At 51.4% G+C, this 17,500-nt stretch overlaps 1 protein-coding gene and 1 pseudogene across 2 annotated transcripts in view; one reads left to right on the plus strand and one right to left on the minus strand.

The window, feature by feature from the left end:
- Positions 1-471, plus strand: part of LOC311119961 (lipoyl synthase, mitochondrial-like) — a 3,552-nt gene extending 3,081 nt beyond the window's left edge. Inside the window, exon 4 of the mRNA XM_084194602.1 lies at positions 2-471. Within this exon, the coding sequence (XP_084050728.1) occupies positions 2-66 (65 nt within the window). The 3' untranslated portion in view covers positions 67-471. The remainder of the gene's footprint in view (position 1) is intronic.
- Positions 472-8,432: 7,961 nt separating this feature from the next.
- Positions 8,433-17,500, minus strand: part of LOC311119960 (UDP-glucose 6-dehydrogenase-like) — a 17,772-nt pseudogene continuing 8,704 nt past the window's right edge. The window contains exons 6-10 of the transcript XR_014615859.1: positions 12,128-12,258; positions 11,195-11,331; positions 10,726-10,817; positions 10,508-10,618; positions 8,433-9,384 (exon numbers count right to left, since the gene is read on the minus strand). The product of XR_014615859.1 is annotated as a UDP-glucose 6-dehydrogenase-like (transcript). The remainder of the gene's footprint in view (positions 9,385-10,507; positions 10,619-10,725; positions 10,818-11,194; positions 11,332-12,127; positions 12,259-17,500) is intronic.

Below are 17,500 nucleotides of genomic sequence, written 5' to 3' on the forward strand. Positions count from 1 at the left end.
GGTGAGTTCTTCCTGAAGAACCTGTTAGAGAAGAGGAAAGCAGCAGCAGTAGTAACAGCAGAGTAATCTGATCACCTGATCACCTGGACTACCACCACCATCATCATCATTAAACTGATACCATTACCATCCCCCCCTACTACCTGTATCACTACTATTTAGAATAATAATCACAACAATAATAATAGTAATAATAATAATACTAATAATAAGTAAATGACTGCTTACTATGCAGATGTTATTATTCTCAATTCAATTCAATTTCAATTTAAGGGCTTTATTGGCATGGGAAACGTGTGTTAACATTGCCAAAGCAAGTGAAATAGATGTTAAACAAAAGTGAAATAAACAATAAATATTAACAGTAAACATTACACTCAGAAGTTCCAAAAGAATAAAGACATTTCAAATGTCATATTATGTCTATATACAGTGTTGTAACAATGTGCAAATAGTTAAAGTACAAATGGGAAAATAAATAAACATAAATATGGGTTGTATTTACAATGGTGTTTGTTCTTCACTGGTTGCCCTTTTCTTGTGGCAACAGGTCACAAATCTTGCTGCTGTAATGGCACACTGTGGTTTTTCACCCAGTAGATAAGGGAGTTTATCAAAATTGGGTTTGTTTTCGAATTCTTTGTGGATTGCTGTAATCTGAGGAAAATATGTGTCTCTAATATGGTCATACATTTGGCAGGAGGTTAGGAAGTGCAGCTCAGTTTCCACCTCATTTTGTGGGCATTGTGCACATAGCCTGTCTTCTCTTGAGAGCCAGGTCTGCCTACGGCGGCCTTTCTCAATAGCAAGGCTATGCTCACTGAGTCTGTACATAGTCAAAGCTTTCCTTAAGTTTGGGTCAGTCACAGTGGTCAGGTATTCTGCCACTGTGTACTCTCTGTTTAGGGCCAAATAGCATTCTAGTTTGCTCAGTTTTTTTGTTTGTTCTTTCCAATGTGTCAAGTAATTCTCTTTTTGTTTTCTCATGATTTGGTTGGGTCTAGTTGTGTTGTTGTTGTTGTTGTTGTCCTGGGGCTGTGTGGGGTCTGTTTGTGTTTGTGAACAGAGCCCCAGGACAAGCTTACTTAGGGGACTCTTCTCCAAGTTCATCTCTCTCTCTCTCTCTCTCTCTCTCTCTCTCTCTCTCTCTCTCTCTCTCTCTCTCTCTCTCTCTCTCTGTCTCTGTCTCTGTCTCTCTGTCTCTCTCTCTCTCGATATGTCTCTCTCTGTCTCTCTCTCTCTGTCTCTCTCTCTCTCTGTCTCTCTGTCTCTCTCTCTCTCTCTCTGTCTCTCGTCTCTCTCTCTCTCGATATGTCTCTCTCTCTCTCTCTCTCCTCTCTCTCTCTCCCTCTCTCTCTCTCTCTGTCTCTCTCGTCTCTCTCTCTCTCCCCCACCCCCCCCCTCTCTCTCTCTCTCTCTCTCTCTGTCTCTGTCTCTCTCGTCTCTCTCTCTCTCGATATGTCTCTCTCTCTCTCTCTCTGTCTCTGTCTCTCTCTGTCTCTCTCGTCTCGCTCTCTCCCCCACCCCCCTCTCTCTCTCTCTCTCTCTCTCTCTGTCTTTTCAGTTCCCTCCATAAAGCTATTCTAGATGCACTGTATTACAACAGTATAAAGTTCTCCCATCCAGAATATGAGCTACTTCAGGACTCTGTTGGTATTGATGTCTCGTGCTGTACATTTATATAACCAGTGATGTAGTGGGTAAACATTGGTGGGTAAATGCTGATCGCCGTTTTTTTTAACGTCAGGTTGGAGAATTGGAGAGGGGGACTGATTTAAGTGGGACACCCATGGGTGTGAGCAGAGGGAAGGAAGGTGTTGGGGGTTCCAAATGGCATTATATTTCCTATGCACTAGTAGTCCACTATATAGGGAATGGAGTGGCATTTGAGACGTGTCCAGAGGACGTTCTCAGTTTGAACTCCCCGACAATAATGAGGTTATTGACATGATACCCATATGAGAGAGAACGACTTGGGTGTTTTGAAATGTGTTGCTATGTGATTGATGTGTTGCTATGTGACATGGAGAACACGTTCGACAGTGTTTGTTTATAATAACTCCTGGTTGTACATTAAAAGTGTTAATACTTTACTTATCAATCCAGTACTGTGTATGTATGATTGGGTCAATATCTAGTGGGTTAATGGACTGAATGTAAGCAGGTGCACGTCCCAAACAGCACCCTATTCCCTATATAGTGCACTACTTTAGACCAGAGCCCATAGTGCACTACTTTAGACCCAGAGCCCATAGTGCACTACTTTAGACCAGAGCCCATAGTGCACTACTTTAGACCAGAGAGCCCTTAGTGCACTACTTTAGACCAGAGCCCTTAGTGCACTACTTTAGACCAGAGCCCATAGTGCACTACTTTAGACCAGAGCCCTTAGTGCACTACTTTAGACCAGAGCCCTTAGTGCACTACTTTAGACCAGAGCCCATAGTGCACTACTTTAGACCAGAGCCCTTAGTGCACTACTTTAGACCAGAGCCCTTAGTGCACTACTTTAGACCAGAGCCCTTAGTGCACTACTTTAGACCAGAGCCCTTAGTGCACTACTTTAGACCCAGAGCCCTTAGTGCACTACTTTAGACCAGGGCCTATAGTGCACTACTTTAGACCAGAGCCCTTAGTGCACTACTTTAGACCCAGAGCCAGATAAGAAGCCATTTGTGACACACCCTATGTCCGCTAATATTACTGTAGAAACCTCCCATCCCAACAGTCAGGATGGTTAATGGTAATATTACTGTAGAAACCTCCCATCCCAACAGTCAGGATGGTTAATGGTAATATTACTGTAGAAACCTCCCATCCCAACAGTCAGGATGGTTAATGGTAATATTACTGTAGAAACCGCCCATCCCAACAGTCAGGATGGTTAATGGTAATATTACTGTAGAAACCTCCCATCCCAACAGTCAGGATGGTTAATGGTAATATTACTGTAGAAACCTCCCATCCCAACAGTCAGGATGGTTAATGGTAATATTACTGTAGAAACCTCCCATCCCAACAGTCAGGATGGTTAATGGTAATATTACTGTAGAAACCTCCCATCCCAACAGTCAGGATGGTTAATGGTAATATTACTGTAGAAACCTCCCATCCCAACAGTCAGGATGGTTAATGGTAATATTACTGTAGAAACCTCCCATCCCAACAGTCAGGATGGTTAATGGTAATATTACTGTAGAAACCTCCCATCCCAACAGTCAGGATGGTTAATGGTAATATTACTGTAGAAACCTCCCATCCCAACAGTCAGGATGGTTAATGGTAATATTACTGTAGAAACCTCCCATCCCAACAGTCAGGATGGTTAATGGTAATATTACTGTAGAAACCTCCCATCCCAACAGTCAGGATGGTTAATGGTAAAGAGTAATATTACTGTAGAAACCTCCCATCCCAACAGTCAGGATGGTTAATGGTAATATTACTGTAGAAACCTCCCATCCCAACAGTCAGGATGGTTAATGGTAATATTACTGTAGAAACCTCCCATCCCAACAGTCAGGATGGTTAATGGTAATATTACTGTAGAAACCTCCCATCCCAACAGTCAGGATGGTTAATGGTAATATTACTGTAGAAACCTCCCATCCCAACAGTCAGGATGGTTAATGGTAATATTACTGTAGAAACCTCCCATCCCAACAGTCAGGATGGTTAATGGTAATATTACTGTAGAAACCTCCCATCCCAACAGTCAGGATGGTTAATGGTAATATTACTGTAGAAACCTCCCATCCCAACAGTCAGGATGGTTAATGGTAATATTACTGTAGAAACCTCCCATCCCAACAGTCAGGATGGTTAATGGTAAAGAGTAATATTACTGTAGAAAACTCCCATCCCAACAGTCAGGATGGTTAATGGTAATATTACTGTAGAAACCTCCCATCCCAACAGTCAGGATGGTTAATGGTAATATTACTGTAGAAACCTCCCATCCCAACAGTCAGGATGGTTAATGGTAATATTACTGTAGAAACCTCCCATCCCAACAGTCAGGATGGTTAATGGTAATATTACTGTAGAAACCTCCCATCCCAACAGTCAGGATGGTTAATGGTAATATTACTGTAGAAACCTCCCATCCCAACAGTCAGGATGGTTAATGGTAATATTACTGTAGAAACCTCCCATCCCAACAGTCAGGATGGTTAATGGTAATATTACTGTAGAAACCTCCCATCCCAACAGTCAGGATGGTTAATGGTAATATTACTGTAGAAACCTCCCATCCCAACAGTCAGGATGGTTAATGGTAATATTACTGTAGAAACCTCCCATCCCAACAGTCAGGATGGTTTAATGGTAAGATGTTAAATGATTCTTTCTAATTCTATGGGTGAGTCCCTAACGGCACCTAGTCCCAAACGGCACCCTAGTCCCAAACGGCACCCTAGTCCCTAACGGCACCCTAGTCCCAAACGGCACCCTAGTCCCTAACGGCACCCTAGTCCCAAACGGCACCCTAGTCCCTAACGGCACCCTAGTCCCTAACGGCACCCTAGTCCCTAACGGCACCCTAGTCCCTAACGGCACCCTAGTCCCTAACGGCACCCTAGTCCCAAACGGCACCCTAGTCCCTAACGGCACCCTAGTCCCAAACGGCACCCTAGTCCCAAACGGCACCCTAGTCCCTAACGGCACCCTAGTCCCAAACGGCACCCTAGTCCCTAACGGCACCCTAGTCCCAAACGGCACCCTAGTCCCTAACGGCACCCTAGTCCCTAACGGCACCCTAGTCCCAAACGGCACCCTAGTCCCTAACGGCACCCTAGTCCCAAACGGCACCCTAGTCCCTAACGGCACCCTAGTCCCTAACGGCACCCTAGTCCCTAACGGCACCCTAGTCCCAAACGGCACCCTAGTCCCTAACGGCACCCTAGTCCCTAACGGCACCCTAGTCCCAAACGGCACCCTAGTCCCTAACGGCACCCTAGTCCCTAACGGCACCCTAGTCCCAAACGGCACCCTAGTCCCTAACGGCACCCTAGTCCCTAACGGCACCCTAGTCCCTAACGGCACCCTAGTCCCAAACGGCACCCTAGTCCCAAACGGCACCCTAGTCCCTAACGGCACCCTAGTCCCTAACGGCACCCTAGTCCCTAACGGCACCCTAGTCCCAAACGGCACCCTAGTCCCAAACGGCACCCTAGTCCCTAACGGCACCCTAGTCCCTAACGGCACCCTAGTCCCTAACGGCACCCTAGTCCCTAACGGCACCCTAGTCCCTAACGGCACCCTAGTCCCTAACGGCACCCTAGTCCCAAACGGCACCCTAGTCCCAAACGGCACCCTAGTCCCAAACGGCACCCTAGTCCCTAACGGCACCCTAGTCCCTAACGGCACCCTAGTCCCTAACGGCACCCTAGTCCCAAACGGCACCCTAGTCCCTAACGGCACCCTAGTCCCTAACGGCACCCTAGTCCCTAACGGCACCCTAGTCCCAAACGGCACCCTAGTCCCAAACGGCACCCTAGTCCCAAACGGCACCCTAGTCCCTAACGGCACCCTAGTCCCTAACGGCACCCTAGTCCCTAACGGCACCCTAGTCCCTAACGGCACCCTAGTCCCTAACGGCACCCTAGTCCCAAACGGCACCCTAGTCCCAAACGGCACCCTAGTCCCAACCTAGTCCCTAACGGCACCCTAGTCCCAAACGGCACCCTAGTCCCAAACGGCACCCTAGTCCCTAACGGCACCCTAGTCCCAAACGGCACCCTAGTCCCAAACGGCACCCTAGTCCCTAACGGCACCCTAGTCCCTAACGGCACCCTAGTCCCTAACGGCACCCTAGTCCCTAACGGCACCCTAGTCCCAAACGGCACCCTAGTCCCAAACGGCACCCTAGTCCCTAACGGCACCCTAGTCCCTAACGGCACCCTAGTCCCTAACGGCACCCTAGTCCCAAACGGCACCTAGTCCCAAACGGCACCCTAGTCCCAAACGGCACCCTAGTCCCTAACGGCACCCTAGTCCCAAACGGCACCCTAGTCCCAAACGGCACCCTAGTCCCTAACGGCACCCTAGTCCCTAACGGCACCCTAGTCCCAAACGGCACCCTAGTCCCAAACGGCACCCTAGTCCCTAACGGCACCCTAGTCCCAAACGGCACCCTAGTCCCAAACGGCACCCTAGTCCCTAACGGCACCCTAGTCCCTAACGGCACCCTAGTCCCAAACGGCACCCTAGTCCCAAACGGCACCCTAGTCCCTAACGGCACCCTAGTCCCAAACGGCACCCTAGTCCCAAACGGCACCCTAGTCCCTAACGCACCCTAGTCCCTAACGGCACCCTAGTCCCAAACGGCACCCTAGTCCCTAACGGCACCCTAGTCCCAAACGGCACCCTAGTCCCTAACGGCACCCTAGTCCCAAACGGCACCCTAGTCCCTAACGGCACCCTAGTCCCTAACGGCACCCTAGTCCCAAACGGCACCCTAGTCCCAAACGGCACCCTAGTCCCAAACGGCACCCTAGTCCCTAACGGCACCCTAGTCCCAAACGGCACCCTAGTCCCTAACGGCACCCTAGTCCCTAACGGCACCCTAGTCCCAAACGGCACCCTAGTCCCTAACGGCACCCTAGTCCCTAACGGCACCCTAGTCCCAAACGGCACCCTAGTCCCTAACGGCACCCTAGTCCCTAACGGCACCCTAGTCCCTAACGGCACCCTAGTCCCAAACGGCACCCTAGTCCCAAACGGCACCCTAGTCCCAAACGGCACCCTAGTCCCTAACGGCACCCTAGTCCCTAACGGCACCCTAGTCCCAAACGGCACCCTAGTCCCTAACGGCACCCTAGTCCCAAACGGCACCCTAGTCCCTAACGGCACCCTAGTCCCAAACGGCACCCTAGTCCCTAACGGCACCCTAGTTCCTAACGGCACCCTAGTCCCTAACGGCACCCTAGTCCCTAACGGCACCCTAGTCCCTATCGGCACCCTAGTCCCAAACGGCACCCTAGTCCCAAACGGCACCCTAGTCCCAAACGGCACCCTAGTCCCTAACGGCACCCTAGTCCCAAACGGCACCCTAGTCCCAAACGGCACCCTAGTCCCAAACGGCACCCTAGTCCCTAACGGCACCCTAGTCCCTAACGGCACCCTAGTCCCTAACGGCACCCTAGTCCCTAACGGCACCCTAGTCCCAAACGGCACCCTAGTCCCAAACGGCACCCTAGTCCCAAACGGCACCCTAGTCCCTCCTAGTCCCTAACGGCACCCTAGTCCCTAACGGCACCCTAGTCCCAAACGGCACCCTAGTCCCAAACGGCACCCTAGTCCCTAACGGCACCCTAGTCCCAAACGGCACCCTAGTCCCAAACGGCACCCTAGTCCCTAACGGCACCCTAGTCCCTAACGGCACCCTAGTCCCTAACGGCACCCTAGTCCCAAACGGCACCCTAGTCCCTAACGGCACCCTAGTCCCAAACGGCACCCTAGTCCCTAACGGCACCCTAGTCCCTAACGGCACCCTAGTCCCAAACGGCACCCTAGTCCCTAACGGCACCCTAGTCCCAAACGGCACCCTAGTCCCTAACGGCACCCTAGTCCCAAACGGCACCCTAGTCCCTAACGGCACCCTAGTCCCAAACGGCACCCTAGTCCCTAACGGCACCCTAGCCCCTAACGGCACCCTAGTCCCTAACGGCACCCTAGTCCCTAACGGCACCCTAGTCCCAAACGGCACCCTAGTCCCTAACGGCACCCTAGTCCCAAACGGCACCCTAGTCCCAAACGGCACCCTAGTCCCTAACGGCACCCTAGTCCCAAACGGCACCCTAGTCCCTAACGGCACCCTAGTCCCAAACGGCACCCTAGTCCCTAACGGCACCCTAGCCCCTAACGGCACCCTAGCCCCTAACGGCACCCTAGTCCCAAACGGCACCCTAGTCCCTAACGGCACCCTAGTCCCAAACGGCACCCTAGTCCCAAACGGCACCCTAGTCCCAAACGGCACCCTAGTCCCAAACGGCACCCTAGTCCCTAACGGCACCCTAGTCCCAAACGGCACCCTAGTCCCTAACGGCACCCTAGTCCCTAACGGCACCCTAGTCCCTAACGGCACCCTAGACCCAAACGGCACCCTAGTCCCTATGGGGGTCTTGGTCAAAAGTTGTGCACTATATAGGGAACAGGGTGCCATTTGGGACGGAACCTATGTATAGTTGCACCTAGACACGGATCTAAGGTCAGTTTGGCATATTTCTACCCCCCCCCCCTCCCAACTCCCCCTAAACTGATTTTAGATATGTGGTTAAGGACCCCTATCTAGTCTGGTTACGTCCCACAAACGGCTCCCTAGTCCATATATAGTGCACTACATTTCACCAAAGCCCATTGGGTAATAGGGGATAATTTAGGATGCTCGACTAATACCTGAAGCAGTAACAAAGCATTGAAGAGTCTGTGGCGACGGTAAACATGATATTCCATTGGTCCATTTTATTAAAGTCGCAGGTTGATGACATCACTAGTCTATAAAAGGCAGGAAATTTAAAGGATTTGAAAAAATCTTATAAAATCTCAAATGACACCACGTTCCCCTATTTAGGGCACTACGTTTGACCAGGAGTGCACAATGAAAGGGAATGGGGCGTCATTTGAGACGTACACTATTTCTATGTGTATAAAATTCAGAACCGGTGATGACAGCTAACATGATTGGACAGTTACAACAGGAAATGAGAGACCTTATTAATGTGATTGGCCAGTTATAAGAGGATATGAGACAGTATTCATGTGATTGGCCAGTTATAAGAGGATATGAGACAGTATTCATGTGATTGGCCAGTTATAACAGGAAATGAGACAGTATTCATGTATTAGCAGGATTGGCCAATTATAAGAGGAAATGAAAGAAAGTATTAACGTGATTGGCCAAATATAACATTAAATAATACTGTTTTAAGTATTGACAACGATTGGAAGCATCAAAACGTATTGATTATCAATGATTGTCCTCGTAGAGGAAGAATGGACAGACAGGAGGTAGACAGGGGGGGTTTGATGCTGAGTGGGGTGTGGCAGACTTTGGCCTTCTTGGCCCGGGGGTTCAGAGTTGATGCTGAGTGGGGTGTGGCAGACTTTGGCCTTCTTGGCCGGAGGTTCAGGGTTGATGCTGAGTTGGGGGTGTGTCAGACTTTGGCCTTCTTGGGCCGGAGGTTCAGAGTTGACGCTGAGTGGGGGGGTGTGTCAGACTTTGGCCTTCTTGGGCCGGAGGTTCAGAGTTGACGCTGAGTGGGGGGTGTGTCAGACTTTGGCCTTCTTGGCCGGAGGTTCAGGGTTGCTGCTGACGCGAGGGACTCCGGCCGTGGGTGTGTAGGGAATACGAGATGATGTCACCTTCTTACCGATGGTCTCAATCTGCAGGAACACAGAGAGAGGATGCAATCTGCAGGAACACACACAGAGAGGATGCAATCTGCAGGAACACAGAGAGAGGATGCAATCTGCAGGAACACAGAGAGAGGATGCAATCTGCAGGAACACAGAGAGAGGATGCAATCTGCAGGAACACACACAGAGAGGATGCAATCTGCAGGAACACAGAGAGAGGATGCAATCTGCAGGAACACAGAGAGAGGATGCAATCTGCAGGAACACAGAGAGAGGTTGCAATCTGCAGGAACACACACAGAGAGGATGCAATCTGCAGGAACACAGAGAGAGGATGCAATCTGCAGGAACACAGAGAGAGGATGCAATCTGCAGGAACACAGAGAGAGGATGCAATCTGCAGGAACACAGAGAGAGGATGCAATCTGCAGGAACACACACAGAGAGGATGCAATCTGCAGGAACACAGAGAGAGGATGCAATCTGCAGGAACACACAGAGAGGATGCAATCTGCAGGAACACAGAGAGGATGCAATCTGGTTATAGTTTTGATAATGTAGTCTTACTGTGTGTGTGTGTGTGTGTGTGTAGGGGTGTGTGTGTAGGGGTGTGTGTGTAGGGGTGTGTGTGTAGGGGTGTGTGTGTAGGGGTGTGTGTGTAGGGGTGTGTGTGTAGGGGTGTGTACAGATTAAACCCGTCCCCAGGCTTGACTTGGTTCCTGTCTGGAACTTAGCGGGTTTGGATTTACTGAGTAACGTGCTAATCAATTAAAATTCTGAGCGAATCACACGACTATGAGGCGTGGCTCTAAATCGAGGCGGGAGAGCCTGAGTCAGTTGTATAATATAGGAAATCGGCAATCAAAATAGATGTTCTATCACATTAACCATATTATTTTTGGGAAGCCCAATTGATTCAGAGTTCGGCCATTAAAAGTTTAAGTGTGTAAACTATTTCTAAGATTTTCCAATTTTCCTAAATCACTTCCTTGTTTAAATGACTTGTGCTGCTCGCGCTTTGAAGTCCACAAAGTAGGGGGAGGTTCTAAGGGTTATGCTAGATGGTGATGGACTGAGAGATCAGCCAATTAAAACCACAATGTAGGGGGGAGGTTCTAAGGGTGGGGGGTGTGTACGGGGGGGTGTGTACCTGGAAGCCAATGTTCTGCAGGCGGGGGTGAAGTTGGTCCAACAGGCGACGGCCGTCAAACAGAAACGCTGGCTTCAACATGTGGTCATAGATCCTCTCATAATCCAGATCCTACACACACACACACACACACACACATACACACACAGTTGATGTTAGGTGTTTAAAGGATAGGAGTAGTGTGCGTGTGTGTGTGTGTGTGTGTGTGTCTCTCTCACCCTGAACATGTCCCACTCGGTGCAGATGACCAGCGCGTGAGCCCCCTGACAGGCCTGGTAGGGATCCACAGACACTGTGACCAGCTCGGACACTACAATACACAGATACAACGTTACATAGACACTGTGACCAGCTCAGACACTACAATACACAGATACAACGTTACATAGACACTGTGACCAGCTCGGACACTACAATACACAGATACAACGTTACATAGACACTGTGACCAGCTCGGACACTACAATACACAGATACAACGTTACATAGACACTGTGACCAGCTCAGACACTACAATACACAGATACAACGTTACATAGACACTGTGACCAGCTCGGACACTACAATACACAGATACAACGTTACATAGACACTGTGACCCCCTCCCCCTCCTCCTCCCTCCCTCCTCCTCCTCCTCCTCCCCCTCCTCCTCCCCCCTCCTTCCTCCTCCTCCTTCCTCCTCCTTACCTCTGTTAGGGTCTTCAGAGATGTGTGGTTGAGAGAGGTCCAGGATGATCTGTTCCTTCAGAACTTTCGGGTCGTAGATGTGGAGCTTGGCTCCCTCATCCAGCAGGTACTGAGATATATAGATACTAGAAGACTCCCTGGGAGAGACACACACAGGGTTACACACACACACACACACACACACACACACAGGGTTACACACACACACACACACACACACACAGGGTTACACACACACACACACATATTTTACATTTGACCCATTTACCAGGCACTCTTATCCAGAGAGACTTACAGGAGCAATTTAGGTTAAGTGCCTTTCTCAAGGGCACAGACCAATTTTTCACCTAGTCGGCTCGAAGATTGGAACCAGCGACCTGTCAGTACTGGCCCAACAATGTTAACCGCTAGGCTACCTGCCACCCCATAATATGAATGATTAACTCTGGGGGGAAGGTACAGGTACTGCCCTTTACCCCCACACACACACGCTATGATTAACCTGACACACACAATACAGAGAGAGAGAGAGAGAGAGAGAGAGAGAGACAGAGAGAGAGAGAGACAGAGAGACAGAGAGAGAGAGAGACAGAGACAGAGACAGAGAGAGAGAGAGAGAGAGAGAGAGAGAGAGAGGAATGGATGTTTCAAAAAGAGGAGAGAGGGAAGGAGGAGGAGAGGAGAAGATTAGAAGAGAGGGAAGATATACCTGGTATCTCCAGTGTCTTTCTTAAAGGAGAATCCCAGCAGAGAGGGAAGATATACCTGGTATCTCCAGTGTCTTTCTTAAAGGAGAATCCCAGCAGAGAGGGAAGATATACCTGGTATCTCCAGTGTCTTTCTTAAAGGAGAATCCCAGCAGAGCGGGAAGATATACCTGGTATCTCCAGTGTCTTTCTTAAAGGAGAATCCCAGCAGAGAGGGAAGATATACCTGGTATCTCCAGTGTCTTTCTTAAAGGAGAATCCCAGCAGAGCGATCTTCTTCCCAGTGACTGTGTTGAACAGACAGTCAATGATACGACACGCAAACCGCCTCCGTTGGTACTCATTCATATCAATCACCTGGAGAGAGGGAGGAGGAGGGGAGAGGGGGGGGGAGATGGTTCATCTTTGGGATGTCCAAGATAGTGATGACACGTTTCAAGTAGATGGGCCACTGTGGAGTGGATTCACAGTGCTTTAAAATGGACACGTAAAATCACATTTTTGATTTGTCAATAACTCAGCCATCTCTTGACCCTTAAGACATGTACCATGGGCCTACATTCCAAATGTGTTGTCATTTGGTCGTATGGTTCATAAGAATAAGTATTCTTAGCATATTTTTTGCATATTAGTGTGTGTGTTAATCTACTGGTCTAATGTGGCCGTTTGAACGCGTCAATGTTATTTCCTCAATCTCTTTACTGTGATGAACCCAAAGACCACATTTGGAGTGAATCTGACTTTTAGTCCATTTCCTTTGACCCCCTTTATTATTTATTGATGTATCTGAATTGTTTTGTACTGAATCCCCTGTACTGGGTCTGCCCACACACTCCCTGGACTCTACCCACCCTCCCTGGACTCTACCCACACACTCCCTGGACTCTACCCACACTCCCTGGACTCTACCCACACACTCCCTGGACTCTACCCACACACTCCCTGGACTCTACCCACACACTCACTGGACTCTACCCACACACTCCCTGGACTCTACCCACACACTCCCTGGACTCTACCCACACACTCACTGGACTCTACCCACACACTCACTGGACTCTACCCACACACTCCCTGGACTCTACCCCCACACTCACTGGACTCTACCCACACACTCCCTGGACTCTACCCACACACTCACTGGACTCTACCCACACACTCCCTGGACTCTAACCCCACACTCCCTGGACTCTACCCACACACTCACTGGACTCTACCCACACACTCCCTGGACTCTACCCACACACTCCCTGGACTCTACCCACACACTCACTGGACTCTACCCACACACTCACTGGACTCTACCCACACACTCACTGGACTCTACCCACACACTCACTGGACTCTACCCACACACTCACTGGACTCTACCCACACACACACACACACTCCCTGGACTCTACCCACACACTCCCTGGACTCTACCCACACACTCACTGGACTCTACCCACACACTCACTGGACTCTACCCACACACTCACTGGACTCTACCCACACACTCCCTGGACTCTACCCACACACTCCCTGGACTCTACCCACACACTCACTGGACTCTACCCACACACACACACACTCCCTGGACTCTACCCACACACTCCCTGGACTCTACCCACACACTCACTGGACTCTACCCACACACTCACTGGACTCTACCCACACACTCACTGGACTCTACCCACACACTCACTGGACTCTACCCACACACTCACTGGACTCTACCCACACACTCCCTGGACTCTACCCACACACTCACTGGACTCTACCCACACACTCACTGGACTCTACCCACACACTCACTGGACTCTACCCACACACTCCCTGGACTCTACCCACACACTCCCTGGACTCTACCCACACACTCCCTGGGCTCTACCCACACTCCCCCTGGGCTCTACCCACACACTCCCTGGACTCTACCCACACACTCCCTGGACTCTACCCACACACTCCCTGGACTCTACCCACACTCCCTGGACTCTACCCACACACTCCCTGGACTCTACCCACACTCACTGGACTCTACCCACACACTCACTGGACTCTACCCACTCACTGGACTCTACCCACACACTCACTGGACTCTACCCACACACTCCCTGGACTCTACCCACACACTCACTAGACTCTACCCACACACTCCCTGGACTCTACCCACACACTCACTAGACTCTACCCACACACTCCCTGGACTCTACCCACACACTCACTAGACTCTACCCACACACTCACTAGACTCTACCCACACACTCCCTGGACTCTACCCACACACTCCCTGGACTCTACCCACACACTCCCTGGACTCTACCCACACACTCCCTGGACTCTACCCACACACTCACTGGACTCTACCCACACTCTCACTGGACTCTACCCACACACTCACTGGACTCTACCCACACACTCCCTGGACTCTAACCCCACACTCCCTGGACTCTACCCACACACTCACTGGACTCTACCCACACACTCCCTGGACTCTACCCACACACTCCCTGGACTCTACCCACACACTCACTGGACTCTACCCACACACTCACTGGACTCTACCCACACACTCACTGGACTCTACCCACACACTCACTGGACTCTACCCACACACTCACTGGACTCTACCCACACACACACACACACTCCCTGGACTCTACCCACACACTCCCTGGACTCTACCCACACACTCACTGGACTCTACCCACACACTCACTGGACTCTACCCACACACTCACTGGACTCTACCCACACACTCCCTGGACTCTACCCACACACTCCCTGGACTCTACCCACACACTCCCTGGACTCTACCCACACACTCACTGGACTCTACCCACACACTCACTGGACTCTACCCACACACACACACACTCCCTGGACTCTACCCACACACTCACTGGACTCTACCCACACACTCACTGGACTCTACCCACACACTCACTGGACTCTACCCACACACTCACTGGACTCTACCCACACACTCCCTGGACTCTACCCACACACTCCCTGGACTCTACCCACACACTCACTGGACTCTACCCACACACTCACTGGACTCTACCCACACACTCCCTGGACTCTACCCACACACTCCCTGGACTCTACCCACACACTCCCTGGGCTCTACCCACACTCCCCCTGGGCTCTACCCACACACTCCCTGGACTCTACCCACACACTCCCTGGACTCTACCCACACACTCCCTGGACTCTACCCACACTCCCTGGACTCTACCCACACACTCCCTGGACTCTACCCACACTCACTGGACTCTACCCACACACTCACTGGACTCTACCCACTCACTGGACTCTACCCACACACTCCCTGGACTCTACCCACACACTCCCTGGACTCTACCCACACACTCACTAGACTCTACCCACACACTCCCTGGACTCTACCCACACACTCACTAGACTCTACCCACACACTCACTAGACTCTACCCACACACTCACTAGACTCTACCCACACACTCACTAGACTCTACCCACACACTCCCTGGACTCTACCCACACACTCCCTGGACTCTACCCACACACTCCCTGGACTCTACCCACACACTCCCTGGACTCTACCCACACACTCCCTGGACTCTACCCACACACTCACTGGACTCTACCCACACACTCACTGGACTCTACCCACACACTCACTGGACTCTACCCACACTCACTGGACTCTACCCACACACTCCCTGGACTCTACCCACACTCCCTGGACTCTACCCCCACACTCACTGGACTCTACCCACACACTCACTGGACTCTACCCCCACTCCCTGGACTCTACCCACACACTCACTGGACTCTACCCCCACACTCACTGGACTCTACCCCCACACTCACTGGACTCTACCCACACACTCCCTGGACTCTACCCACACACTCACTGGACTCTACCCACACACTCACTGGACTCTACCCCCACACTCACTGGACTCTACCCCCACACTCCCTGGACTCTACCCACACTCCCTGGACTCTACCCACACACTCACTGGACTCTACCCACACTCACTGGACTCTACCCACACACTCCCTGGACACTACCCACACTCCCTGGACTCTACCCACACACTCACTGGACTCTACCCACACACTCACTGGACTCTACCCCCACACTCACTGGACTCTACCCACACACTCCCTGGACTCTACCCACACACTCCCTGGACTCTACCCACACACTCCCTGGACTCTACCCACACACTCCCTGGACTCTACCCACACACTCCCTGGACTCTACCCACACACTCCCTGGACTCTACCCACACACTCACTGGACTCTACCCACACTCTCACTGGACTCTACCCACACACTCACTGGACTCTACCCACACTCACTGGACTCTACCCACACACTCCCTGGACTCTACCCACACTCCCTGGACTCTACCCCCACACTCCCTGGACTCTACCCACACACTCACTGGACTCTACCCCCACTCCCTGGACTCTACCCACACACTCACTGGACTCTACCCACACACTCACTGGACTCTACCCCCACACTCACTGGACTCTACCCACACACTCCCTGGACTCTACCCACACACTCCCTGGACTCTACCCACACACTCCCTGGACTCTACCCACACACTCACTGGACTCTACCCACACACTCACTGGACTCTACCCACACACTCACTGGACTCTACCCACACACTCACTGGACTCTACCCCCACACTCACTGGACTCTACCCACACACTCCCTGGACTCTACCCACACTCCCTGGACTCTACCCACACACTCACTGGACTCTACCCACACTCACTGGACTCTACCCACACACTCCCTGGACACTACCCACACTCCCTGGACTCTACCCACACACTCACTGGACTCTACCCACACACTCCCTGGACTCTACCCACACACTCCCTGGACTCTACCCACACACTCCCTGGACTCTACCCACACACTCCCTGGACTCTACCCACACACTCCCTGGACTCTACCCACACACTCACTGGACTCTACCCACACTCACTGGACTCTACCCACACACTCCCTGGACACTACCCACACTCCCTGGACTCTACCCACACACTCACTGGACTCTACCCACACACTCACTGGACTCTACCCACACACTCCCTGGACTCTACCCACACACTCCCTGGACTCTACCCACACACTCCCTGGACTCTACCCACACACTCCCTGGACTCTACCCACACACTCCCTGGACTCTACCCACACACTCACTGGACTCTACCCACACACTCACTGGACTCTACCCACACACTCACTGGACTCTACCCACACACTCACTGGACTCTACCCACACACTCACTGGACTCTACCCACACACTCACTGGACTCTACCCACACACTCACTGGACTCTACCCACACACTCACTGGACTCTACCCACACACTCACTGGACTCTACCCACACACTCACTGGACTCTACCCACACACTCACTGGACTCTACCCACACACTCACTGGACTCTACCCACACACTCACTGGACTCTACCCACACACTCACTGGACTCTACCCACACACTCCCTGGACTCTACCCACACACTCCCTGGACTCTACCCACACACTCCCTGGACTCTACCCACACACTCACTGGACTCTACCCACACACTCAC

This window comes from Coregonus lavaretus (assembly GCF_964263955.1).
Source record: "Coregonus lavaretus genome assembly, contig: HAP1_SCAFFOLD_6648, whole genome shotgun sequence".
NCBI classification, from domain to species: Eukaryota; Metazoa; Chordata; class Actinopteri; order Salmoniformes; family Salmonidae; genus Coregonus; species Coregonus lavaretus.